General features: G+C 47.3%; 1 protein-coding gene across 1 annotated transcript; it reads left to right on the top strand.

Annotated features, from left to right (window-relative positions):
- Positions 1–1537: 1537 nt before the first annotated feature.
- LOC135317500 (protein ELYS-like) lies at positions 1538–25862 on the top strand (the record flags this gene model as incomplete). The annotated part of the gene is made up of 24 exons (XM_064473793.1): positions 1538–1658; positions 2865–3118; positions 5686–5866; positions 6654–6861; positions 8132–8248; positions 9210–9294; positions 11275–11425; positions 13865–13997; positions 14085–14266; positions 14741–14802; positions 16946–17036; positions 17124–17213; positions 17376–17520; positions 18020–18024; positions 18290–18385; positions 19153–19246; positions 20728–20851; positions 20981–21037; positions 22251–22397; positions 23149–23336; positions 23508–23652; positions 23747–23860; positions 25508–25655; positions 25741–25862. Coding segments are annotated over exons 1-24 (3060 nt in total), but the record flags the coding sequence as incomplete, so codon positions are not given.
- Positions 25863–26486: the final 624 nt, after the last annotated feature.

Genomic DNA, 26486 nt, shown 5'->3' with positions numbered 1-26486 from the left:
TTTCAGGAGTGACCTGAGGAGCTTTTGCTAGCTTGGCCGCGTTGGAGAGGGACTGCAGCTCCTGCATGCAGGAATAGTCGTGTTGGAGAATAACCCTAGGAGGCAGCTGGGTAAAGGGGCTCTAGTGTCAAACGCTGATGTGCCTCGGGTTTGGGTTTTTTCATGTAAAGGGAAATGAAATCTGTGGTCTGCATCAGATACGGGATCGGGGCTGTTGGGGGCTGTATTTCTGGGGAAAATGTCACTGAGCCAGTCATTAATAGTAATTCAAAAAGCTCTATAATTGTGATCTTTCCCTGCTGTTCAACAAAGCAGATGCTGTTTTTCTCAACAGAGCATAGTTTTTATTCCATTTCTTCTTCTTTGGCTTCTTCCCACTCTTTGTCCTCTTTCCTTAGACAATGTGACCCAAGCAGTGTCAGGCAATGCTGTCCCTTCTCTGACCACCAAGTAACGCTTCCCTGAGATCACTTTAGCTTCCACATCTGGCTGAGTGAAAGAGTGACACCCGTCAGCCTCAGCCTCCCTCCGTGCGAGAGTGAGCCTCTACGTGCACGAGGGAGTCCAGAGCTGACTGAGAGTGCCTTGGGTGCTGCCCTTTCTAAAAGCGAAGGGGTTTCTTGCAGCTCTCCTTGCAAAGTGAGTGTGTGGTTTCACACGTGCATGAGCTAGCAGGACGGCTTACGGCCACAGAATGGAGATGGGCAAATCCCCTCTCCTTCTCCCCGGTGCAGTGTCCTGCCTCCTTCCTTGTGCCAGCTTTTATGCTTGCTGGCTCTCTCTGCAACCCCGTTTCACTCTCTAAGCTGGTGGAAAACTCTCTGCTCTTGTGGGTGCGTTCCCTGTCTGCCTGGGCAGTTAATGTGGCTCCTAAGGAGCTCTAAAACGTGTGCAGGTCAGGGCAAGGGAAGGCACAGGGATACAGGAGCAGAAGGAAGGAGCAGATGGAGAGATGGGGGCAGCAGCAAGGCCTCTCTTTTGGTGGCACTGAAGTGAACCTGGTTTGTGACATCACGTCTGCAGCTGCGACTGACCGTATCTGTAGCTTTTCCTTCAGTAAGCCCGTAACATTGTTGGCCTTTGAATCTGACTTTCATGTACTACATGTCAGTCAACGGTGACATCCCAGAACACTGACTTGGCTGGATGTGATTCTGCTCAAACATGTAATTTCTCAACTTGTTCTTTCTTATTTATTTTCTGGAGCTTTTTAATGCAAAACTCACTCTCTGACTCGTGCCGCCTTGCTTGACTTGACTCCAGTGTCTTGGGCTTTTTCCCGTGTTGTTTATCCTGTCAGTACCCCTGCGTCCCTTTTTGTTGGTGATCTCGTAGGCATCAGAAAAGCAAAGGATTCTGCTTTTGCTCTGCTGTGAGATCCAAACCTGTCCTGAGTGCCCTTTTGTTAAGGAAAAGAGCCGCAGGAGGTGGACGGGAGATTATTCACGGCAAAGGGATGAAAGTTCTGTCAATCTGAAAAATGTCGATGGCTGTCAGGAGCCTCTTTTTGCATTTTCTTCTCTATTCACAGTGAAGAATGCGAGACCTCGCGGCTCAGGTAACGAGCAGCCTGCTGCAGTTTCCCGAGGTGACCATTCAGGCTCTTGGGGAAGATGAGCTCACCCGAGGGTCTGTGCTGCGCGGGCGGTTTTCCAGAGGTGAGCCTTTTCCTTGAAATTGGGTCTTGCTGTGAAGTTGTTACTGCCTGGAGGTGACCTGAGGCACGGGGTCACAGCATCAGCTGTGTCAGGTTGGTGCTGCTCAGGTGCGTCAGGTTTTGAGAGAACAGAAAGGATGAACTATGACAAAATGATGAAAAATGTTAACATTAAAACATTAGTAGAGTTAAACTTTGAAAGGACAACAGCCTGCGCCAGTCTTGAGCTATTAAAATAACACGGGCAAGTCAGTGAGCCCTCCTCAACTTCTAATGGAATGAAAGGCAGTTTTCAAAAAAGTCCTGGTGTGGTTTTGGGCTGTATTTATTGGTACCATCATAACATCCCGTGCAGAACTAGTTCTCCCACAGTGTTAGAGAGGCAGCCTCCCCTGCTTTTTCTTTCCTAGCCTGACTAAAAACAGAAGGAAGAGGAAAGCCCTGTTAGGCGCTGCAGCCAGGTTTGCAGAGCATTTAATGGGACGCAGAGGAGTGTCCCGGGAGAGCTGCTGAGAGCGGCTGAGCAGATGAGGTAGCTGACTTTGTCGGTGATCTGAAGGTAGAGCCGGGGGCCTGCCTGGGTGTCCGGGCTTCTGCTGAGACCATGTAGAATCTCTCTGTGTGACTGTAAGTGCAGTAGTTGAGTTAATACTCCCTTTGTGTTGGAAGTAGTTCAGTGAAACTAAATGTGCTAACTTCTCTCTGTGATCAGCGCGTGTAAAAGTTGAAATTGGCTCCCGCAGTGCCCATTTTGAGGTAATTCCTTGTTGAAGTCCAAATCCCTGCCCAAAGTAGGCGTGTGTCGAGCAAAGTTAGTCAACTAGAAAAGAATTGGCTGAGATTTTGCCATATTTGAATTATGCTTTAGGAGTTGTATTCTCATATGTATTTAGATGATTTCTAGCAAAACCAAGCTGAATATGGTATAAAGACTAGAGACCAATCTATTGTAATCTTTATCCCAAACAAGCAGAATTCTTCAGTGCAGGAATGACAAGTCCAAATGCAAAATAATAAGGTGGTTCATTTTACGATGCATTGGTTGAGGATTCAGTGGGTGATTTTCAATAATCGACCCGAATTCGGTAAGCCTCTCTTGCTCTGTGAGCTACTTCTGTTGAAGCAAAGGGGCAGTGATTGTGATTTTCCCGTTGTTTTCAACCCTCTCCTGGGAGTTTGCTTTAGCCAGCCTTTTCTCTTCTTCCAGGGAGAGATGGGCTGGCCTGGCTGGCGTGTGGCCCTCAGCTGGAGGTCGTGAGCGCTGTGACGGGAGAGCGGCTCTCTGCACACCGTTTCAGTGGAGCCCGTGAGCAGCCTCCCACCATCCGCGTGGTGAAGGAGGTTTCCTGGCAGACGGGAACGGGGCTGCTGGTTGGCTTGAGAGAAGCAGAGGGAAGTGTTCTCTGCCTGTACGACCTTGGAACATCGAGCGTGGTTACAGCAGTAGTTCTGCCAGGAAGGGTAGGTGCTTTTTAATGGGGGAAACGTTGTCAGGTGCTGCATAACGCTGTTTCAGGAGCAGCTTTGGAGCGTCCCTTTGCTAGGACGTCCATTTTCTCTATTGTGTCATCATCCTGTCACTGCAGAGTGTCCAGTCGAGAGCACCTTGATGTGAAATTATGGGGTTAACGGTACCGTTATCCTTTGAGTTTGCTGAGAGAGTCAAACAAGTTTTCTGGTTTTACAGTAGAGCACGTAGTTACCTCATTCTCCACTTTGACAAAAAGGCCTTGAAAACTACCTTTTTTTTTTAGCCAGAGTGACAAAGAACTCGTCCTCACCCTGCCTTTCAAGTGTTGGTAACATACATGTCCTGAATGGTTCATTATGTCAGAAATACTGTCTTTAAAACATCTCAGACTTCCATGGCTGTGCTGTAGCTGACTTCGGCACATTCCCAGGAGTCTCGGACTAGCAAGCAGGTGACTTTAGAGCAAAGCACATTTTTCTGTTGACTTAGGATGGGAAAAAACAGGCTTCACTGCGTTACCTGGCAGGTGGTTACAGACTGACTTTCAGCCTGAAGCCCTTGAACCTCTGCTTATTGCATATGGTGCTTGTGCCGGTGGGATACTCTGGTGTAACGTTGCTAATTTTCCCTGCCTTCTCTAACCCATAAACTCAAATGACGTCCTTTCCCCTCGGCTCCTTATCTGAGTGTAGACAAGAGTCACCTTAAGGTAATGGAACATCAAGGTTCCCTCTGTCTTTACCACCTTAGAATCTGCGACAGATAAATACTTCCGTATTACTCAGCTTTCCAGAGCGTGGTTTGGTTTGACTTGCTAGAATCCAGGCGGGGTTTGTTTGTCTGTAGCGCTACAGTGTGACTGCTGGCAGTGAGCGTTTGTGTGGTGGTGATTTCTAACGAGCTGAGCTGGGTTGGTGCTCCGCTGTGTGGGTTTGCCGATCGTCCTGATAAATCTCAGCGTTTGAGATGGAAAGGCAAGCTGTGTGCTGGCATAGACGTGCAGTCATTCAGACTTGTAAAAGCAAATCTGAATTGAAAACATTAACGGTATTAAATTGGTTTATAAGGGTTGCATGTTTCAGAGCTCTGGAATGGTATTTTCCCCACTCTTGCTGGTTTGTGTGAGGCAGAAGGGCAGCATGCAGAGTCAGGGAGCTGAGACAGGATTTCTGCGTTCCTTCCCAGAAGGAGCTGGCAGCAGTGTAGGAGAGCGTGCAAAGCCCAGCAACAGCCTAAGCATCTGTGTGTTATCTCAACAGGTTTTTTTCCATGCTAATTTCAAAGCACAGCACTATACCAGCTAGAGTGAAGAAAATTAACTCTATCCCAGCTGAAACCATGACAGAAACAATATAAATTTGTCTCAAATACTGCGGGCACTTCTAGGAGTAGAATTCTTGTGGCCCAGGGGAAAGGTAAATTCTGTAGCAGATTGCCAGGCAGCGCAGTCACAGCAAGTGCTTGACACGGGAGAGGAGAGAACTTTGGGGCTTCGAGGTTTGGTCAATTTTTCCCCACCTCTGGGGAGAAAACCCAATATATTAAAAAAAAGGACTCCTTGTGGTGCTCACTGCTCTGTTCCGTTGTCGTGTAACAGGTTGCTGTTGATGTAAAGCTCCCTGGTGTCACTGTGTGACATTATGCAAGGAGGCTGAAGGGCAGCCCGTGTTCTTTTGTTGTGGAGCCTTAGTGCAGGAGCCCTCACGTGCTGGTGTCTCTGCTGGAGCCGTCAGGGCTGTCCCGGGAGGGGCTGCAGGTGCGGAAAGGTCTGTCTCCATCAGGGCCTTGTACTAAAGCTGCTGGCAGGCGGCTCCGCGTGTTACAGAGCAGCGTGCGCTTCTCCTCAGCCGGAGCTGGCTTTTGGCGAACCAGCTGCTGGGCTTTTTGCCGCTGTTTCGGCACTGAAAACTTTTCTGCTTTCCCTGGTTGCTCTGTTGATTCTAAATGAGGACTGGTGTAGCTTTCCCTAAGCTGGTATCTCCCTTCCGCTCTCTGTAACAATACTCCCTTGCCGTGGCAGCGGTGTGTCTCCCCTGCAACTTGGCCGCTGCCGCGTCTGACTGAGAGCCGAGATTTGCCCTAGTACCTGTTTGGCAAAGAAGGCGTGGGCTGTATCCCAGTGCTGACGGGCTGGGGGCCGTGGGAGAGCGAGAGTGAGTTTGGCCTTTCTTACTCCAGTCCCTTAAATACGGTCAAGTTTCTTGCATTTAACGCATTTTCTGTGTTGTCTTTGAGTTAATGGTTTCTAAGTAGAAAATGGAACTTGGTAAGCTGTGATAATAGACTGCACCATTGCAGTTGGAGTGAGCTCAGCGAAATCCCTGCAGGAAACCCCGTAAACGGAAGGCAGTAACGGATGTTTGTACAGGACATTTTTGGGGGTTGGTTGGTTTGTTTGTTTTGTCTGGATATAATTGGGATCAATGCTGTGTTTTTAAGTCTGAGAACCCTGTATTTACTTTCTTGCTTCTGATGGGCTGATTCTGGCTTCACTTTTGAGTGATTTCTATCAAAGCTCGTCAAAGAGCTTAAATACTAACTTGTAGTTTTCCTGTAGGTAACTGCTGTAGAGCCCATAACTAACCCCGGAGGAGCCAGCGCGAGGCCTTGGCACCTGCACCGGGCTCTGCAAGGGTTTTGTGGCGTGGCAGCGGTGGCGACAGATGTTGGTCATCTGCTTGTGGTGGACCTTGGTTTGGATGATCTCTCTTGCAGTCAGAGGGAGAATGAACCATCGGGTGAGCTTGCGGTTTCTAAACTTGAACGGAAAAGTAAGAAAACTTGTGTCTTTTAAATCAACAACACGCATCCCACTTTGAAGCTACTGCTGTGCAGACGTTTATGACTGCTGATTACAGGTGGTGGTTTGACATCGTCTGGCCCTGAAAGGATTAAAAATGGGAGTGGCTTCATACTCCTCCTAAGGTTACAAATACCCCCTCCCACCAGGGTCCCTCTGTCACGGTGATTCTCACCAGTGAGGGGTAGGAATCTGACCATCCGAGGCGGTGCAGCTGCCTGACAGGAAGGTGTGTCGGACGTGCCCTGTTTCCTGGGAATGTTCTTCTGCTTCTGTTCATTGACTTGGGGCAAAGTTGAGGCTTGTTTTTTAAAGTAAATATGCCTTACCAAAATCCCTGCATTTGACCAAACGGAACCTGTACTTGGTGTACTCGGATTGCATACGCTGTTTTTGCTCTTACAAGAGTGGCCTCGGGAGCTGGTGTCACTTCAAGTAGCTTCACCATGAGGCCCAAACTGCTGATGTGCAGAGCCCAGGAAGAATTTGTCTATGGAGGTTTCGCTTTCACCTGGTTTTGAAATAGGAGCGAGGATACCTGTCCAGTCAGAGAGTTCCTATGTGCTCTGAATGCGTACAAAATGGGAAGAGCAGACAAAGTATTGCATCAATGGGTATTTTGCCGGGGACGGTAGCATTAGTTTATACATGTTGTCACGTCAGTGTTTCAAATGCAACCTGAATGGCATAACGCATTCCTTTATTGTGTGGTTTTGTGCGTGTAGCTCTAGTAGTTGTCACCAGAATTGCTGCTGGAGTTCCACTAAGAAGAGAAATGGTGACCGGGGAAGGGAGACATCTCTGCCTTCAGTTACAGTGTCCTTCAGGAACAGCAATATCGACCCTGTGCTACATCAGCAGAAGCAACCAGCTCGCCGTGGGTTTTTCCGACGGCTCCCTGTCACTGTGGAATATGAAAACTCTGCAGTGGGAGTAAGTCGGCCTTTGCACTTGGTCACGCCTGGAGGTGCAGGGCTCTCAAGGCTCTGCTTGAGGAGGAAGTCTGTTAATTTAAAGAGCCCTTTTTCAGGGAGGGAAATGTGGAGTGTAATCTTGGCCTGTTTAGGAATCCCCTTCTGAAGTAACCATTGAGCCATACCTGGATTCAGTGGGCCGCCTTCTCCCCAGCGGGCTGGGATTGTTCTCCTTATTGTGCCCGTGGGCTGAGGAACTGCGGAAAGCTCCCTTCTCTGGGTTCTGTCAAGCAGTTAGGGTGTGAGAGAGCTGCTTTCCATAAGGCAGTTTGTTCCACCAGCAGTATTCAGTGACAGCAGGAGTTGTGTGTGTTTCAATGAAAGAGATTGTAGACATTATTTCTCAGAGGCAGCTCCTGCAATGAGGGCACCCATTGAAAGGCTGAAGTATGTTAATGATGGGATTGTGGTGATCATATTCTTCAAAGCGTCCCGGTTGAAAGGAGTGAGACATGAAGGATCAAGAGCTGATCTGTGGCTGAAAAGACATTCTCTCCCACATTTCAGCCTCGACCAAAAGAGGGGACTGACCCATGCCAAGGCAGCGATGCATGGGAATGAAAGTCTGCTTGGAACACTTGGAGGGGGAATAAGGGTCATGTCAAGGGATAAGCAACAGAGAAATGAGGGAGATGATTTCAGCTCTGCCAAAGAGCAATCCCCCCTGGAATATCTGACCCAATTCAGATCGGGATTCACTTAAGCAAATCTGCAGTGACTCACCGGGAACTATTGGCGGCATGAATAGAGAGTGGAGGAATAGTGAGGTGGCAAGAATAGATTGTGAAGGTGCAAAGAAGGTTCAGAAGTCTGGAGGAGAAAGGCTTTAGATAGTCCAAGTAAAGAAACAAGACACTACTGGTGTTTGGCGCTGTTTTCAGCTTGTGCAGAAGAGAGGCTGCATTTTCAGTTCAATATTGAAGCAGGCGACAAGAGTAGGAAGAATCTTTTGCCTGGCAGCTGAAGGAATCTTTCATGTTCCTGCTCCGCAGGCAGAGGAGGAGATAAAGCCAGGTTATTGCCCGTGATGGACAGTAATTTCCTCACCTCGTGGCTGTTGCATCAAAAGCAGTCGCTCCCGTGACTCCCTTGTTTGAGACGGGAGTGTGACCTTCTGTGCCTTGAGGAGAAGCACGTCAGGGGCTCTTTGCTCAGAAGATGCTTCTCCCCTTCTACAAACAGGCAGGGCCACCAGGCTCACCTGCTTTCTGTTTTTGTTAACCCTGCAGGCACCACTGTCAGCTTGAAGGAGGAAGGATTCCTGTCTGCGCCGTTACTTTTCAAGAGCCTGAGCACGATCCTCGCAACTGTTGCTACTTGTGGGCTGTTCAGTCGACGCAAGAAAGGTGAATAAAAGCTTACTATCGGCCACTGATTTTTTTTTTTTTTTTGAGTATTTGTTCACCTAGAGTTGACCCACGTGTATTTGTTTTGTTGAATTAGCCGTGCAGGAGATTCTCTCCGGTATGGAAGGGGCTGACGGTGCGATTTGTACAGGATGTAACAGGGATGGAGAGGGACCTACTAGTTCCTCCCTGCTGAAAGGCAGCAAAGCGACAGTGGCTCTATTTCTGTGCTGGCATTCTTCAATGGCTTCCTTTGTTTCCTGATGACTGCTTCATGATTTGCCTGATATTCACACCGTGGTATGAAAATACCATGGAGCGCAGTGGAGGCTGCAGCTCCAGAGCACTAAAGGTGCGGATCCACCAGCCTGCTGCCCCTAAAGGAGGAGGTGACAGCATGGCCGGTTCCCTGGTGCCAGCCTGAGCCTTGGTGAGCCAGCTCAGCTCGGCTGGCAGGGAAGGTGCTCAGCAGCCAAGTCGGTGGTTTCCTGCTGGGCTAATGACTGAAAGGAGGGTGTGGAAGGTGCCGTGTGTGCAGGGGAGGGACTGGAGCTTTGGTGGGAAGGGAAGGGGAGAAAGATCTGCCCCTCTCGGCATCAGCAAGCTATTTACTCAGCTCGGCTGCTCATGGAGTGGCAATCTTTTTCAGTTTGACTGTAAAGCAGTTTTGATTGCGAGCTCTTCAATGCCAAGAACTGTTCCCAACCATTTTTACTCCATAGAACATCTTGAAGCTTCCAGATTGTATGGGTAGCCTTTGCCCCAGAAGCTGTTAGTGTCCAAATTTCCTCCTTTGTGGTTTAGCGGCTAAATGTGACCAATTCTTAGGTTTTGGGAAGGGCTGTTTTTCTTTTCAGCGAGACAGTGCTATTCAGGAAACCTCAGCCTAGATCTAAGGAAAGGGTAACGAGGACTATAAAGCAGCTTTGTAACCAAATGTCATCATTTGTACCTTTTCCAGTGAAGGCGATGCCGTGAGTTTACATCTGTTGCAGTTAGCGTTCGCAGACAGGAGGCGCTTGGCTTCAGGACAAGCCATGTACGAGGTAAGACGTGCACGTCCGTGAAAGGATGGAAAGAGTCCTTTTCCCTAAGGGAGTATCAGTGAAGTTGGCAGGGGGAATATTGACCATGACAATTCAGAGATGACTTAAAAAGAAAGAATCTTTTGCTGAGTCTTCCTGGGCACGGCCTTTGTCCATACTTTTTGAAAAGAAGTCGTACAATTTCATACCGCCGTGTCGTGTGTTCCAGCCAGGGCCGTCTGCAAAGAGCCCGTATAAATTCAGTTCCTGAAGAGGCAGCAGCTTTTACAAAGAAAATGATTCTTCATTTAAACACCAAGTGAATGGCCTGTAGGAAGAGAAGACAGGGCTTTGAGTAGCTCTGTTTAACCAAACTGCAGAGTTGAATAAGGTTCTGTCTGTCTCCCTTCCTTAAAACACGGGCGTACAGCTTTATTCTGTTCCGGTCTTCAGGTTTAAATTCTTGTTTTCCCTTTGAGCTCTGTCAGCAGGACTTCACATGACGCTCACCTGCAGGGTCTCTTCGGTGCTGGTCCTGAAACTTAGTAGCTCTAAAGAGAACTCTTTCTACTTTTTGGCTGCGTTACCTACGAACTCTGCTCTTGAAGCCAGCAAAATACGCAAATACAGTAAAGAGTGGTCTGATTTGGTCAAAAAAGTATATGTAAATTTTTAGAAGTGGCTCCAAAGAGGTTGTGTTTAAAATAGAGGTGAACTAGCCTTACCTCTCTGTTATCTAACAGATAGAAGACATATTTTTAGAACGTATAATTTTATTCAGTGTTACGCCTGAAACCCTTGCAAAATCTTTTTGATGGGAAAGTAATCTTAATTCAGAGCATGTCTTTCCTGTTGAGGTGCGGTAGGAGAGGATCTGTGCTCTACAGCCTTGATATTTATTAGTAGTATTTCCTAGAATGGTTAAGAGAAAGCTTGCCTGTTCTCAGAGTAGGTGAGTTAAATGTAACATATCAGGTCATACGAGAATGGATTGTCTCATGCCAGTTCCTTCTAGAGCTGTGAAACTTTAGGAAACTTGGGTAGAATGAGGTACAAGCAATTTTTTTATTTTCTGGTAGGTTTTTGGAGATTTTTAGCTGCTTAGCTTTTGGTTTTGTTTGGTTGGTTTTTAATTGTAGAGCTGCTCTTTGTCCACAATCCACACACCCATGTGTTGTAGGGTAGAGCATTTGACCAAGTGCTGTATTTGGAAAGACAGTATTTCAGTCAATGCTTGCTTAGCAATTGGTGGTCTCAGAGGTTCCACACAATCCTGCTGGAGTTTCTGTAGGTCTCAAAGTAGTTGGCTGACTCTGTAGGAATTCGTGCCCCTAAACGCCTTGCCCACGTGCATGCCATGTCCGCCGGGTTGTTTTGCTGTTGGCTGCACTTGGTGAAGGCAGGGAGGCATATTTCACCCATCAGTCCCTGAGGAGGTGAGAGGAGGAGCTGGCAGGAGCTGACGTGGTTTGAGAGAAGAGTGTGACTCAGTAAGACGTTCTCATGGCTACTCCCGAGGGATGGGCTTTCACTCTAGCGGTGTGTGCCTATAGATAATGCCTCGCAAGAGAGCTTTGGCTGCTGGAAGGCCGTGACTCCTCTAACTTCATCAGTTCTGTGATCAAGTCATGGAGCAAAGCGCTTTGCATGCCTATGTATGGCATTATTTCAGATCTCTCTTTCTAGATAAATACGTAGGTTTGTGAAGAAACCGGGATGGTGCAAGGAATTCTGCAAAACACATTTAGAACCAGTAATGCGAGGGAAATGCTCAGTTCTGAAAATGTGCAAAGCTTTTACGGCCAAACTTACCCGTTACGGTTTGACACTCAGTTCTCTTGCTTGTCAGCTGTAGTTTCTCTTTGCCATCAGATTAAGCGCCTGGGAGAGATACAGTACAATATGCAGGTTCTATTAGACATAGACATTCTTTCCTACTGAGGTATAATGTCTGCTTTTCTCTCAGAATGACCTTTCTCTCGCCTGTGATTTTTTCCGCAGGGTTTGGCATCCTGTGTTGAAAAGTACAGTTTGGATCTGACGGGTGGAGCCTTTCCCTTGAGAGGGCAGGGCAGCAAGGCCAAACTACTCAGCTGTCAGGCTGTAGAAATCTTTCCCAACTGCATTGACAGAGAAGGCAGCGTTGATGAAGGTTTGTTCCTGATGCCCGTGTTTGGTTGTTCTAAACTAAATGGCTTTGGCATCCAAGCAGTGAATGCTGTTCCATACCCACAGCCTGAAAGTCTTCAGTATCTGTATAGACTAACTTCTTGGGCTTATTTCAAAGGAAAAACTGGGTGCTTAGGTTCTGTGGGACTTGTTAAAATAAACCCTATTTTTCCCTTCAATGCTTGCTGACATGCTGTAGCGATGTATGGTGGGGTCACCTCTATAACACCTGTCAGTCATTTTATTCCTCCAGCTCTCGTCTTTGAACAGTAGGATCATCCCCTCCATTGCTTAGGAATGTTCCCTCAACTTTCTTTTTTCCCCTCTTCCAACCTATGCCTGCACCTGCATCCAGCTGGCGGCCGGTCACGAGTGCTGTTCCCCAGGGCTCGGTCCTGGGGCCAGGTCTGTTTGATACCTTCCCCAAGCACCTGGATGAGCCGGCAGCGTGCCTGCGTGGCCAGGAAGGCCACCAGCATCCTGGCTTGTATGAGAGATAGTGTGGCCAGCAGGAGTAGGGCAGTGATCGTCCCCCCCTACTCGGCAGTGGTGAGGCTGCACCTCGAATCCTGTGTTCAGTTTTGGGCCCCTCACTACGAGAAAGATACTGAGGTGCTGAGTGTGTCCAAAGAAGGGCAGCGAAGCTGGTGAAGGGTCTAGAGCACAAGGTTTAGTTGGGATCTTAGGGAAAATTTCTTCACAGAAAGGGTTGCGAAGCAGTGGAACAGGCTGCCCAGGGAAGTGGTGGCGTCACCATCCCTGGAGGGAGTTAAAAGACGTGCAGACGTGGCGCTTTGGGACAGGGTTTAGTGGTGGGCTTGGCAGTATGAGGTTTACAGTTGGGCTTGATGGTCTTAAGGGCCTTTTCCAACCTAAATGATTCTACGAGTCTATGATCTGCCTGTGCACTTTGCCCTCTCTGTGTCTAATAGGTTCCTACACCTACAAGCTCTTAAAGCAATAGCTTCTGGCTTCCCTTGTCCGGATCGACAGTTAAAACTCCTCTGGTGTCTTTCATTACCTTGCAATAATGAGATGTGCATCTCTGGGTTTGCACATCCAGTGATGCTCTGAGCACATCTCTGAGCCGGCTGCAGTGATAACTTTCACAGCCTTTTGTTTGGGTGTGTGAATGCCCTTCCCTCTCTTCTTACTGGCCTTAACTTATGTCTGCTGTTACAAAGACGACACTGGCGTGACTTTCTAGGCTATTTGTGTTTATTCGCTTTGTCTTAGTCCTGAAGAGGCAGCTTCCACCTCTTTTGGGGTGCCATCCTCTAACAACAGCGTGTCAAAATCTAATGAAAACCCCTTTGGATTTTCTCCACCTGTGGCATGATTCTGAGGAGAGGGCCTTCTAAAACCTTGTCAAAAACAACCAACAGGCGCACCCACCAAAAAACCCAAACCAAAACCAACAAAAAAAGCCCTTTCGGTCCCCTTTTCATGAAGTCTGAGGCATGGAAAAATGCCTGTCATTTTTCTGATGGCTCCTCATTAGCTTTTATCCAGAAACTATTCAAGTTGTATGCCCACATGAGCTTCTGTTGGATGTGGGTTGAGGTTAGAAAGGAAGCTGGCTTCTGATTTATGAAACTACTTGACATCTTCAAAGGCAGTTTCAGCGGCTCACACAAGTGAAAGGGCACAGAAGTTCACGATGACACGCAGTAAAGCGTGGGAGGCTCCCTGAGCAGCCCTGATGAACTCAGCAGAGAACAGAGACCCATTTTGCCAAATGACCTGTCTCCTGGTTCCCTGCTCTGTCAGGGTAAAGGATGCACCCCCCACTTTGCTCACATCTGGAGAATGCCTTCTCCCCAGAGACGACAGACCATGCCACTTCTTGAGAGAACCCGAGTGTAACATGGTCAATGTTTGATGTTAAACTCTTTGTTCCAACCTCCTGTTTGTTGGGGTTGGGTTTTGGTGTTTGTTTTGTGTGATAATTGTGTTCTTTCATTCTGACTGTGCTGGAAAGGAGCTATTCGTAACACCCGCAATCGAGTCGAATCTGGAAATTAATAATGCCAGCTGAGTGATCAAGTGTATACGACAAGAATTTGTATGCTTTCTAAAAGCAGCAATGTATGTTTTCCTAGGGTGGTGGGTTGTTTTTTGGTTTTTGTTTTTTTCTAACCATCTTGATGCACTCTTACTGTATGGGAAACTTGATTACCTGACAATTGTGTATTGGATTTGTCTTAGGACGGATACAGGTTGAACTCGCAAAGGGGGGCAGCATGACTGAAACCTATCACAGAGGTGATGCTATGGTGTACATTTTTAAAATTCTTCTTAGTCAAGTGTTGTGTTTCATGAGTGACGTAACAGAATGAAGCCAAACTAGAAAGTGATGTTTTGAAAATGTCAGATAGATTGTATTTTCTCCCAATAAGAAACAATGTCTTGTCTTTTCCAGTCATATCTCCTGACACCAGTGTCTCCGTCTTCAGCTGGCAAGTGAACACACACGGCCAGGGAAAACCATCTACTTATTTGGGTGTATTTGACTTTGACTGCTGGTATGAGGCTCAAAAGCCAGGCTCACTAAGGTAGGTTTTTATGAAGCTGGTTTCAGTATCCCTCCCCATAATTCACTGGAAAGTCGGCGTTTAGCTTCTGCACTTGTTTTCTTTCAGGCCAGAAGAATCCCTTCAGGACTGCCCCTATTTTGCACTGTGGTCACTGGACGCTGTGACAAGCACGACTGCTCCAAACCTCCTTCTGGATGTTGTGGTGCAGGAGCGCAGCCTAAGCTGGAGAGTTCCTCCTTCTTACCCACAACCTGAGCTGTGTTTTCATCCAAGCACCTATAATTTTGGTAGGTATTACACGGCTTTGAGTAGTGATAAGCTTAAACCGAGCTCAAATGCCATTTATTGGTTCTCCTGTTCACTGTTTGTCACGCAAAAACCCAACCAAACCGAAACACCCCAACCCCGCACCCACCCAACTGTGATGACGTTGTACTGACCAAGTGTGTGCTGTTGTGACACCTGCCTGACAGGCGGCTGGGTCTGGGGGTTGGGTGCTTCTGTAACGCAGCCCGTGAGGTGGTGCTGGTGATCAGATGAAATGACTCTGGGCTGAAGCTCAAAGCGCAGCACCTCGATAGCCCCGGAGGTAAAATTTCTACACTCAGCCATTATTTTTCTAAAAAAGGCTGTAAGTGATGTCATGAGGAAAACGGGTACTCAGTTGTACCTTTCCAGAGGTTGCTGTGACAAAAATGCAAACTGGTGCTACCATCATGGTGAGAGTATGGAATGTTGTCCAACGTTCGTTGTCTCTGCAGATGGCACGTGCCTGCTGAGCTCTGGAGTTGTTCATGTGACGTGCAGCGGCTTCCAGAAGGAGGTGAGCTTTTACTGTGTCTTTATGGAGAATGTCAAGGGATGGACCTTTCCTAAGCTTTCCATGGCGCTGCTTTCGGTGTCAGGGACCATTTAATGCTCCTCCTGCCCATCCACACGCGTAACTGCAATTGTACCCTGCCAGTTTTATCAAATGTAATGTTTGAGGTCCCCTCTTGGGAGTATAAACCCACCGTTGCCTCCCGTTGAAGCACGATCAGGGACTGAATGTCTAGAAAGGAAGAGAGCGCTGCTCTAGGAGCAGGAAGAGAAAGTCGGGGAAAGGTGTTCCTTCTCTCTCATCAATGAGTGCAACTGCCTGCGTGGTCCTGAGTTCAGGTTTTGATCCCTGATGAGCTGGGAAAAGAGGACAGAACGGAGAAAAGGAAGCATCGTTCCCTCAGAACAACCTTCAGGCAGAGGAGCACTTGGTAGGAAGGGGAGAGCAGTCTTTCCCTGCCCTCATCTTCCTCTCTACTGGATTCCTCACCAGATCTGTGGGGGTGCGTTGGGGCAAAGAGCCCTTGTGCACAGTGTGGTAGCTAACATGAACGTCTTGGCAGGCTGGCCTGGCCCATAGGCTGTTTCTTTTGCAAGCCTGATGTAGGCTCTTCCATTCAGATTGGGTGATCTGATGTCAGCTCCACGTTGGGAATAATTGGGAAATGCAGAAATTTGTCATACCCTTTGCTGAATTGAGACTAGATCATTCAGAGGCTTGTTAGGGATTTGAGCAGGAATTGCTTGTGAATGTGAGTAAGACAAATCTCAGAATTAGGGGCAAGAAGCTTGGTTTGGGGTTTTGTTTGCCACCGTAAGTCGTACTCGGTGTGTTTCCTTGTCTGAGACTGGTTTTCAGAAAAAGATGGAAATCTGATGTGTGTATTCGAACGTGTAGAAATGGCTTTGAATGTGATGATTTTATTTAGAAGGGAAAGATACTTGTGAATGTGCTTAAAAAGCCAAAGAAAGAAGCAAACAAAAAGCAAAAGCCCTAAAAAGGACAATTTGATGAGGGCTCAGTCTTGGGCCCCTCGGGACAAGAAGGACATAGAGTTGCCGGTGCGTGTCCAAAGAAGGGCAACAAAGCTGGGGAAGGGTCTGGAGAACAGGTCTCATGAGGAGAGGTTGAGGGACCTGGGGTTGTTTGGCCTGGAGGAGAGGAGGCTGAGGGGAGACCTTATCGCTCCCTGCAGCTGCCTGACAGGAGGCTGTTGTGAGGTGGGGGTTGGTCTCTTCTCCCAGGTCACTAGCGATAGAACGAGAGGAAACGGCTTCAAGCTGCATCAGGGGAGGTTTAGGTTGGATATTAGGGAAAATGCCTTCACTGCAAGAGTGGTCAGGCCTTGGAAGAGGCTGCCCAGAGAGGTGGGGGACTCACCATCCCTGGAGGTATTGAAAAGACATGTAGACGTGGCACTTGAGGCCTGATTTAGGAGACATGGTAGTGTTGGGTTGACAGTTGCACTCATTGATCCTGGAGGGCTTTTCCAACCTTAAGGGTTCTATGATTCTATGTTTCTATGTTCATTTCACCTGGAAGAAGTACCAGAACACCAGCTGCACTAAGCTACTCCTTAACAGTGCACGTCTGTGCCTGCCTGTGCTTTGCCCTTCTGAAGGATCGCCACGGCATTAGAACACAGTGTTTGAAGTGCCTAAAACTGAAACCTATTAGAACATCAATGTTTCACTTCTTTTCTGTCATTTTGGGAAATGACAACTTAATGTTTGGGGTGTCGTAACTGCTTCATGTCTTCATAGCCTGGAAAGCTGCTTGATCTTGGCTTCACTGCTTCCATGCAAACGTTGCAGAGTTCTGTTTGTTCTGTCCCCTTCGCGCATTCCTGATGGCAAACTTCTCTGCACCCCATGTGCCATGGGTATAAGCAGGGCACGTTGCTGGGAATAGTTAATTGGAACGCAGTAAATTGAGAGGATAATGCAGAGGCATGCAAATAAAGATTAGAATTAGCCTTTGGGAAGTTGATGTGTCAGGGGAAAAATTCCATGTGCTCCTCACAGCAACAAGCAGCCCAGCCTGTGATGCCTGAGTGAGTGTAGGGTTAGAAACAAGCACTTACTGTTGGTGGTTTGGATGTTGACAGCAGGTAGGATTCTCCTTTGATTTCGCCTGTTACTTTTAGGAGGAGCAGTTAGACGCGGTCTTGTCAGCTGCTGCCCAGACAGGTTCTGTAGGGCTTCTGACTGGCTGCATTAAGCTTTGGACATCTAAAGGTAAGACTTGTTATGTTTTTTTTATGTTGCATGGTTTCTTCGTTTGGAATTCTTGATTCATTTCTTTTTTGTTCTCTCTTTTTAAAGAGCAGCCAAGTTCTGCTGCTAATTTACAGTTTGCCCTTGACTGGACATGGAGCAGGGTGATCTATACACAACACGAATTTGATGACATATGTGAGTACTAGTGCAGCCATGCTGCAAACCTAGAATCAGTCTTTCCAGTTGAGCTCATTCAGTGATCTGCTGGTAGATGGTCTTGCCCGCAGATCTGGAAGTGCACTTTGAAACTCTGCAATGGCTCTGTAGGCTAACGATTTCATACCTGTTCTTGAAAAGGTGTTGCGCTGTTTGACGGCTCCTGCAGCTCCACTGACCCGCAGAGGTTACAGGCTCTGCAGCACCGCCAGTTGCTTTTGAGCAACCTTAGCACAGTCTTGAACTGTTTTCTAACAGAGGCACAAGAGCTCGCCGGAGAAGGTTTGTCACAGTATTTCTAACTCTCTGGTATGTCTTACGAAGATTTGGAACGATGCTGGGGCTGTAATTGTGGAAAGAGGAGCTTCTGTTGGTTTTGCTGATTGGCAGAAAGTCAAATGTAGCGGGGAGAAGGGGCTTAAATGGAGGGGTTGGGGCTGCCACTTACCGCGCGTTGAGTTCAGGGCAAGAGTTTGTTGGGGAGCTGGTGCGAGTGGGTGGGGAGGCTGCGGTCAGCAAGGAGCTGTGCAAGCACCCGGCTTGAAATTACAGCAACGGGATGTGGCACTGTGACAAATACTCCCTTTGATTGTCAGCTAGCAGTGCGTGATTGCATGCAAATATTGGATTGGAAATGACTAAAATCAGAGAGGAAGCCTAAATAAGTAACATGTAAAGTGAGTTGCCTGAGTTTCTGTAGCTGTTTCTATTAGAACTTGTTCCTGGCATATTGAGGAGAAAAGAGAAAATCCCTTTGCTAGAGTAAACGTCTCTGCTACGTGAAGAACAGGTGCCTTATCCATGAGTGGATTTAGTAGTTCCAACTTCACTTTTTTTTATTAAACCTTTAGTGAATCTTCTTCTTTGTAAGGGTTGCTTGTGATTGTGGGCTTTTACTTCAGAGAAGGACGTGATACGGAGTGAAAAATGCACAGGCAAAGATTTCTACCGTGTTATTTTTCTACTTTCTCTTTAGTGCAATGAGGGGAGCTTTATAAAAAACAAAAGAAATTGCACACCAACAGTCCTCTTAAGCTTCTTTTCATGTTTTGCAGACTTGACAAATAAGCTGGCGGTGACCAGCCTCGCAGCTTTGTATGCACGAGTGGTCCTCTGGTTCTGTGGGTCCCGCCTCCTGCCCGAGGGCTCAGGTAAGCCTAAACTGTCACGCGTCTGTAGCAGTCAGTGCTTCCTATGAACACGTGCTTCCCCATGGTTTTGTCAAGGCTTCATCGATACCAAGTCGTGCCCGTTCAGTGACAGCAGATGCTGAAGTTCTGCTGCTGAAATTGAGATTTCACTGTTTTTTCAACTGCGTCGTGTAGAATGATGGAAGCAGTTTCTTTCCGGGGTGTTTCTCAGAACCAGCACTAAGCCTCTGAGGGAGGGAGTTGCTCGTGCCCACAGCTTGAAATCTTTGGGATTGTAAACAAGTAACTCCTAAAGCACCAACACGGGAATGCTTGATTTTACAGTAAAAGCCTGACGTGCGTGTTTTGAACTTTTTAGGGATTGTTTGAGGAAAAAATACACCTTGGAAATAGTTCATCATTTGGATGGGTTATAAATCCTATTGTCAGCCTTAACTGTCTTACGCATGTTCACATGACATGTTTAAAAACCCATTCCCTTTGAGAACTGGGGGTTTTTTTTTAGAGTGAACTTCAGCTGACACTACATGTTCTGGATGCTACATCACCTGTAAGCTTGAAATGGCACTTAGGACAAGGAGGAATTGACTCCTGTGTCGTAGGTCTCTTTTAGCAAAGGCAGAAGGAGGCTGGGCTTCTTTCAAAGTCGGAGGCTGGCCTGTGCTTTTGATGCTTAGCTTGTGTGTTCTTCTGTCTTTTTAGTCAAAAACTGTAGGTTGAAAATGTGATATGACTTCTTTAACTTACTTCTTATTTATTGCCTGTAGGTGATGAGATGCGTTTCTCTAGACCTTTCTACAATTATCCTCTGATTCGGAGCTACTACGCTGGTCATCGACAGCAACTGGAGCGTTTATCAAGGTAGGACGTGCAGGAAAGCTCTAGAGCAGTTCCACTGCAAATTCAGAAGCGGCAGCGAGTGGCTTTTCCATCAGCAGCTGTATTTGCTACGCTTCATGCATTTGCTGGCAACACTCTTGACTGGAGTGATGCGTGTGTCCTGCTGAACAGAGAGGTTCCTTTCCCGTGTTGAAATGTTGATATATACCTCTGCTTAGTGCCCTTTGTTGGTACCATCATTGTTTTGACGTGCACGTAATTCATTGGCAATTCTGTGTCATTTGTTACCACTGGAAAAGGTCGTGTGGTGAGGACAGGATCAGTCACGGCCAGGTCAGCAAGGCACGGCCTTTGCAGAGCAATTGTTCTGGGCACAGAAGAAAGCGTGTTTTAGGAAAAAAATAAAACAAAACAAAAAACAAAGCAAAAATAATCTCTCTCAATGACCAGTGATAGATGGCGATAAGGGGATTGGCCCAAATCTCCTACTCCCAAGCACCGCGGTGTCGTTGAAGGAGATGGGCAGAGTCACATGCAGCTGGCACGGCCAGCGCTCTCCTGGCTACTGGATAAAAGCCCCTTCCTCACGGGAACTCCCTTTCCTGGGCTGGCTCACGAGCATAATGGTGATGCGCCTTGGGTTAGGTGAGAACAGATTTTTCTTTGGCAACTGTTCTGTAACCTAAAGAAAGTCCTCAAGTAGCCGTGGCTGTGGCACCGTGAGCAAGGTGCAGCAGGAGGAGTCCAGGTGGAAGCTGCTCTATGTCAGGCGCTGGCTTTCAAGCTCCTCTTCCTGCGCGTCCTTCTCAGGTAACTCTCGTACAGGCTCACGGGCTCCTTAGAAGCACCACCTCCAGCGTGCTGCTTCTGCTCGTCCTCCTCGGGAAATGAAAGGCTGGCGTCGCAGCCCGCAGGAGCCTGCGATGGGCTTCTGAGGAATGCAGTGTTTCACAGGCCAGCCCTCCGTCACTGTGATGGCACGTGCAGAGGCGCAAACGTGCTGCTTCAGGGGATACCAGAATTCAGCTGCAGGCTCAGCTTTCTGACCGTGACTGTTTTTCAGTAACAAAAGCGAGGTGCTGAGACCAAAGCCTGACATTGCCGTGCTGTGGTCTCACCGCTGTGCGTGGGAACATTCCCGCTGGGGGCGTGAGGTTTGGGGTAGCTTTGCTCACACTGCCCTTGTATTACAAGTAATGCGGCACAAAAGAAAAACTGAAAACTAAAAGGTCGCTGCAACTTTCCCCTTAATAAGGGAGCTTTTTGGATTCCTATTTGGAGCTCCTTTAATAATTCACTAGGATCTAATGAGCACCTTTCACCTGACTCCGAAATTTCTTTTCCAGTCTACTTCAAGTCATGATCATGCCTTTGTCTGTTTGTTCCTTTCCTGGAGTCGTGGGAGCTTTAGCTGGTTTTGTTTTGGCTGGAGGAAATCTGTGACACCGAGAGGCTGGAATTAGTGTTTTCCTCTGTCAAATCCTCGCTACGTTTTGTTCCAGAGGCAAATGGGACTCTGACTGCCTGATGATCGATGGGATGGTTTCCCAGTTGGGAGACCAAGTTGAGGAGATGTGGCAGAGAGAGGAAGGAGGAACTGGGAAATACCCACCTCCTAGTTTACAGGTGAGTGTTGTGTTCCCTGAAAACAACCACCACCACCACCACAAACCCCAGCCCCAGCCCAGCCCTCCCCCAAAGCCAATGATTTCTCAAAGAGAGGAGTTTTAAAAAGCTTCTACCTTTTCATTCCAGGCACTGCTGGAGCTCTATTTGCTAGAAGGCGTTGAAGAAAGCCACAAACATGCAATCGTATCCCTTGGAGTTATTTCTGTCACACCTCCAGTATACGCGCATCAGGGGTCTGAAATGTCTGTCACCTACGCGTTCGATGCATTTTCTAATTTGTGCTTCAAACGCACTGCGGATGAACACGTGTAGTTAAGAATTAAGTCGCAGACAGAAGCATTGTTTGATTTCTTTGTACTGTGGATTGTTTAGGAATGTTTAAAATGTTTTGTTGCAAAGTCTTTTCTGATGTGAGAAAACAGGTTTACTAAGCAATGTTAAAGGTAGAAAGCTCCCCTAGATTGTCTCAAAATGTAAACTGTTTTTCATTTTTGAAGCACCCACAGCTGTAGCAAACAGCTGCTTCCTCGAGCGATGCACTAGAATGTGCTGCTTCAGAGCAAAAGGATTTCTGACAGCGGTGTACCAGGACCTGATGTTGCTGAAATCATCCATTTTCCAGCACAGCTAAGAGGGCTTGCTTTTGTGCTGTTACAAGTGCGGGCACACAGAATAATAGAGAGAGAGAAGGGAAAAGTCATTGGGCAGAAACTGAACTTTTAAGCTGCCGAAATACACTGTGTTGCTTTGGCTGTGTGTTGCCTGACCCGAGAGGGGAGCCTAGAGAGCAGGGGCTTTAAAGCTGTTGCACCCCGGAGCTCTCTGATGAGAACAGACCCCCCAAAACAGCTGTCCGAAAGAGAGAGTGACACTGCCGATGAGTGATCCACATACTGGTTTAAATCCAGTTTTAATCATGCAGAGCTAAGCTGTGCTGTAAGGACACCCTAATTTCAGTTGTTTCATATATGCTGGAAAGGAGGGAAGAAACCAGCTGTAGAATTTGTTTGCTTTAATAATCAAGCATTGGCCGTTCTCGTGTTTTGAATGTCCAGCTGGTGGCTCCAGTGACTAAAGAGGGAGCCTGTGTTTCCAACGGAACTGTTTAAATATCGAAAGGCAACCTTTCTGAATGCCTTAGAGAAATCAGAGAGTCTGTCTTTCTGGTTATTTATTCAGAATGCAATTTTGTTGTTAGGGCCTGACTATCTTCAGGTTGCAACAGCATAAAATGGCAAGACTAATACATGAGTATTTTCTGCGTCCTACCACTATGATATTCTTATTTCCTTTTATTATCTATTAATATTCTATTAACAATAGTAATAATGTTATTTCATGTGATAAATTGTTGGTCTTGCAAATCTATTAGCCTTAATTAGATACTTGATATCAGACAATTTACTTGCTGCTAGACATCACGCATCCCTTTCCGAACAAAACAGAACCTTCCGTCAACTCCTTCGCAGCTGCCTTTGCCATCCCTTCGGGCCTTGTTAAGCTTATTCGAGGTTTTTGGCTTCTAGACCACAAGGACTATGAAGTAAGCATGTGACAGTTTAGTTGGGCACACATTGCAATACAATGCTATGATCTATCAAATGATGTAAAAACCCTGGTGCTTAGCTGATACCAGGTGATAAAACATGGGAAGCTTCTTTTTTGTAATGCTGCTTCAGCAGCACCTTCAGCAATACGTGATGGTCTGCAGTTTGGTTTTAATTACGTTGAGAGGAAATGGATTAAGACAATGAAGAAGTCAGCGTTAATGCTTGACGTGTGACTTGCCAAAGCCGTCTGTTCAGGTTGTTCTCAGCAGAGCAGTCGAGCGCTTTCTCAAAAGCAGTGGTTTGGGGACTTTAACTATTCAAACTGCCATCCTGGCAGCAAGACTTGAGACAGAAGACCGCAAAAGTGACTTTTCAATCTAATTCATGTTCCCTCTGATGCTGAAGGTTGTTCTTTGCCCGTCACAATGTTAATATAACCTGTTTGCCTGGGAGAATGACTTGTCTTTATGAGAGGTGATGTTTGCCTACGGAGATTTGGTTATCCTGGCCAGGTGTGAATCACTCCTGTCAAAGGACTCCCTTTGTTCTGTACGGCTCACGGAATATCTTTTTTCTGCAGACACTTCAGCATTTATATTTACCTGTCCGGTACCAAGCCCTTCATTAGTCACCATCTAAGTTTATTCAACAGAGATTCACCCTCACTGAAGACACTTTTGAATCGTTTTGTTGTGCGCGTGTGTGTCTCTATATCTTAAGAAACCTGATCTCTACCTTCTGCAGAGCTCCCTGGCCCTGCTGCTTGAACCAACTGCAACCAAACCTGTGTCGTGGCAAGGCGTGCGAATTCTTCAGTCCCTCATGTGCCAAGGAGAGCATAGGCGAGCCCTCAGATACACGCAGGTGATGAAGCTCTCGGCCTCCAGCTGTAGCGAAGTGCGGCTTTTCCTCACTGTGCTGTTGTCCAATAGGTAAAGAAATATCTGCCACCATTTTGGCACTCAAATACTGTGAGAGGTGGAGAACAAACACTAGAAATCACAATCCCCTACACTTCCTTTGAACTTTGAGCACAATATCTGGGGGGCATCTTTTTGGTGATACCATTAATATGCCTTTACGTCTCACAAAATTAACTACAGGTGCATGGTGGAGGCTTGGGCTCTGCTGCAGGAGCACACCACTCAGTTAAAGGAGGAAGAGCTATTAAAAGACATGTATGACATCTGTCGGGAGATGGGACTAGTGGAAGACTTCCTGAGGCTGCCTTTCACAGACTCTGAACAAGTAAGTGTGGGCAAGAGGAAAATCTGAACCCCGTCTTTGCCAAGAGAAGAGGCAGGGTCATCATATATGTTTTAAAATGTGTTATTTCTCATAGAAGTGTTTGGAGAAATTTTTACGGACTCATGAGATTCTTTTAGTCCGGCACCTGCAGCGTGCCAACTGTACGGCAGCCCCACAGCTGAACCAGGCGATGAACGTTCATCTCATGGTAAGCGTAAAAGTTCTGCCAAGTGTGCAAGGTTCTCTTAGGGGTTACTAACTAGATTTAACAGTGCTCAATAAGAATCCTGCTTTCTTTATCACACCCTTCTTTGAAATACTTGCAATAAGCATCTGCACCTTTCGTTACAGCTGAACCTAAAAGTTGAACAAAAAATTTCACTTCTCCAAAGCGACCCTGTGAAGTTGGAAATTCTGTGTTCCAGGCTGTTGTTGGCTCCACGTCAAATAGTTTGTTTGTGTCTGAGGATTAAATAAGTGTCGTGGTTTAGCCGGCAGCTCAGCCCCACACAGTCGCTCGCTCACTGCCCCACTGTTAGATGGGGGAGGGAATCAGAAGGGTAACGCTCGTGGGGTGGGATAAGAACAGTTTAATAATTAAAATTAAAAGAAACAACAGTAGAAATGCAATGTAAAGGAGAACAACGAGAGGCGCAAAGCCCCGCGGGAGGGGGGAAGGGAGGGGAGAGGGGGAACGAACCGCCGAAACAAACCACACGCGCCGCAGCCGCCCACCGACCCGACGCCGCGCCGCCTCTGCGCTGCCACTGCCCGCCCTCAATATACTGGTCATGGTGTCACATGGTATGGAATGAACGTGCCATTGGCCAGTCGGGGTCAGCCGCCCCACCATGGCCCCGCCCCTCCCAGACCCGCCCCCCCGCCACGCGGCAGAGCGCGGGAAGCCGGAAAGGCAGCCGCCCCCCACGGTGAGGAGAATTAACCCCTTCTCATCCAAAACCAGCACAATAAGTATCTTTCCTGTCAGCCACTCTTACCATTCAGATATTCAGGGACGTACGTTATGTAGGAACGTTCGGATGATTGGAGGTTGTTTGGGTCACTGTGGAATGAAGAGTGTGTTGTATGTCATCTTCTGTATCTCACACGCAGCTCTGGGTGCCAACCCACAGGCAACATTTGCATCATGGGTTGTTCTTTTTATTATTTCCTCAAGCTATAGCGTGAGGTCTGAAATTCCACAGCTTTCGTTTTACCACTTTTTGGACAGAAAGTCTTACCTAACTTCTGAGTCTCAACATAGGCAGGTCAAATTCTGTGTTATGGGAACTTCTGTTGTGGTTCTGTGATCCATCTGCTGCTTTCCAGAACCATAGTTTCCCAGGGAAGCAAACTTGTGGGGTGGTTCTGGAAGGTTGAGGTCCTGCGTTTGAAAGCTTTCATCCCGGGGGAAGGGGTGTGTAGGCAGCTTTCTCTTCCTCATTTTAATCCTCACTTCCTCTTGTCCAACGTAACCCACCGCTGCCCTGGAGATTCAGTCACCTGGGGCAGCGGCGTTTCAGGAAAAACAAGGGAAAGGCACTATTTTGTCAGCCATGTGAAGCTTGTGGGTGCTGACAAGCGTGTCAGAATGAGGTTCTGCAGGGTGCCGGCATGGTTTTAACTTAAAGTTGTAGGTTCTGCTATTATTCTAGTCTTCCTTCCGCTTGGCTAAAAATTCCGGGTGAAGCTGGTGTGCGCTGATGGGCAGAACTGGCTGCTGCTCTGTGCAGGGGGTGTATTTTACTGCACCTGTAGAGGAAACATATTCCCTAATTCGAAATAGCACCGACAGCTCCGTGCTATGAACTTCTTGTAACATTTAACTTCTTGCTTTACGCTTCTCGTTCATCAGAACGACTGTGCTCCTCGCTGGAGACAGAGAGCAGTTGCCAGAAATTCTCTCTCAGCCCAGCACGGCAAGACCCTTCCTAGAGGTCAGAGGCAGCTGGCTGTAGAGAGAGCCAAGCCTTACCATCTGCCTTCGTCCGGACCAAGAGAAGGTAATTTTTAGGGGGGGAATATAACGCACAACTAACCATCGCTTTGATTGCACAAGGCTGATCGTTTTTCCCTCGTGCTTTACAGCTGCAAGACCAAAGCCAATCTCGACAGTAACAAAACCAGCTAATGCAGGAAATGTGGATCCAAGGGCACCTTTCAGCAGTCGTGTGTTGGCCAAAGTTAGAGAGTTATGGGTAGGAAACGAGCAGAAACCCAGTTGAGAGAGACTTTTTCTGTTATGATAATGTTTGCTATGCAAAATACATGTGTTTATATTATGGTAAATGTGTTTAGAGAATTTAAGATGGCTAAAACTAAAACCCTGTTTACCATCAAGCTATTGGTGTACACATCTTGCTAGACTTGATTGTGTGATCAAATAGTGATCTCTTCCCACTTGCTGACACATTTCTGCTTTGTTTCTGCCTCTTTTACTTAAAAATAGGCAGAACGATAAAGAGCAGGAGAGAGGCCAGTAGCTGTCAGATGAGTTTCCTACAGGTGGTGTGGCCAAATCAACCCCAGTTCTGGTATATTTGGCCGTGAGGGCAATGAAGGTCAACTACTGCCCTTCTCTGCTGTCCTTTTGCCATGAGAAAAGACCAAGGCCTTGGGCAGATCGTACTATAAGGACATGCCCGGCGTGCAAATAAGGCCGCAGATAACTAAGTAGTTTAATCCCCCATCAGAACCCCTTCTCATGGAAGATGACTCTCAGGGTTGTCAGCGCACTCCATTTATTTGCTGCAATTCATCCCTTCCCATGTAACCAACCATAAATAGCTTCTGGTGGGGAAGAAGCAAGCTCCAGGCAGAAGCCAGCCCATAGC

The sequence above is a fragment of the Phalacrocorax carbo genome, chromosome 26, assembly GCF_963921805.1.
Source record: "Phalacrocorax carbo chromosome 26, bPhaCar2.1, whole genome shotgun sequence".
Lineage (NCBI taxonomy): Eukaryota > Metazoa > Chordata > Aves > Suliformes > Phalacrocoracidae > Phalacrocorax > Phalacrocorax carbo.
This window is presented reverse-complemented; position numbering and strand designations above follow the sequence as displayed.